General features: G+C 49.2%; 1 protein-coding gene across 1 annotated transcript in view; it reads right to left on the bottom strand.

Annotated features, from left to right (window-relative positions):
- Positions 1 to 1,193, bottom strand: part of LOC101786742 (hydroxyethylthiazole kinase) — a 3,339-nt gene extending 2,146 nt beyond the window's left edge. Inside the window, exon 1 of the mRNA XM_004968674.3 lies at positions 657 to 1,193. Coding sequence (XP_004968731.1) covers positions 657 to 1,103 — 447 coding nt within the window. The 5' untranslated portion in view covers positions 1,104 to 1,193. The remainder of the gene's footprint in view (positions 1 to 656) is intronic.
- Positions 1,194 to 1,454: the final 261 nt, after the last annotated feature.

Here is a 1,454-nt window from a genome sequence, read left to right as displayed (position 1 = left end):
GGTAATAAGCAATTAATTAAGATGATGAAAGCATATATGCGAAACCATGAAAAGGATGATTTACCGGCAGGAAGACCACCTAACAAAATAAGAAAGAATGTGAAAATATCTTCTATATTTTTCCCTTAAACATTGATCTGTATCCAGAAAGTGTCCAAAGTTCGGTGTGTGTTAAATGTTGGGTGGCATTTTCATTCTAAAGTGGGACATGATAATGCGATGGTAAAATGTTCTTCTCTCGCAAAAAGGGCTAAAAACAAAAAAGCCTGTTTATAGTTCTATATTTTGGGAACGTGATGAATAAGCAAGAGTCCAATTCATTTCAGTTAACTACTGTTTACTGACTATCCTAGTCCCAGACAGTGGCATTCACAAGCAAGCAAGCAAGCAATCCATCCATCTAACTCAGCTGGGATTTTTCTTCCTCCATGCTTGGATTTGGATTATAATGGATCAAATAAAAACAGAGAAAAGGAGCGCAGTAACAAAGTTTATGCAGGGTTTTAACTCTAAAAATTGCAGCGAGATTTATTTCAGTTAATTCCATTTCAAAAAAAAGATTTATTTCAGCTAATGTACTCCCCATCTTTCTCTTATCATTGATTGGATACTGAACTGAAGAAAGAACAGAAGAATGGTACGAATAGAGAAGGTACCTTGAAGTTGGACGAGGCGGCTACCGAGCAGTCGGCGACCGCGAGGATCTCGGAGGCGTTCCCCCTGACGACGGCGGGGCGGAGCGCGAGGAGCTCGAGGCAGGCCTCCATCCGGAACCCGGAGGCGGCGGCGGCGACGGGGTCGAGCACCCAGGGCCGGCCGGACGAGGCCGCGGCGCGCATCGAGGGGAGCCAGTCCTCGGAGAGCGTGCCGACGTTGACGTACACGGCGTCGCAGCGCGGGGTGAAGTCGGGCACCTCGCGGAGGGAGTGGACCATCGCCGGGGACGCCCCCGCGGCAAGGAGCGCGTTGGCGGCGATGTCCATGGAGACGAGGTTGGTGATGCACTGCACCAGCGGCGCCCGCGCGCGGACGGCCGAGAGGAGCGACCACGCGCGGCGGCCCCACCACGCTGGGTCCCTCTCCGCCTTCGCGGCGTCGTCCATGGCGGCGGTCGCCGGCGGCAAGGGAGGCCGTTTTGTTTTGTTTTTTCTCGCTTTCGATTTCGGGCGGATCGGGAAGACCGAAGATACTCGTACAAAGGACGATGGACGCGCGCGGGCCGCGCGTTGAAATCCGGGACCTGGCTTGGCCGCTGGCGCTAGGTGATCCGTCCGATCGTCTCACTCCTCGGCAGTACTATTGAGTATTCCCTCCGTTCCGAATCGCAGTTCGTTCCAACTTTTTTTTTTTCAAATCTTTTTATATTTATCAAAATTATAGAGAATATTATAAAATTTTTAGCACCAAATAAATATATATTTAATAAAGAATCTAATAATATTTATTTTGTATAT

Source organism: Setaria italica, chromosome V, assembly GCF_000263155.2.
Source record: "Setaria italica strain Yugu1 chromosome V, Setaria_italica_v2.0, whole genome shotgun sequence".
NCBI classification, from domain to species: domain Eukaryota; kingdom Viridiplantae; phylum Streptophyta; class Magnoliopsida; order Poales; family Poaceae; genus Setaria; species Setaria italica.
Note: the sequence above shows the minus strand (reverse complement) of the source record. Positions and strands in the feature narration are given on the sequence as shown.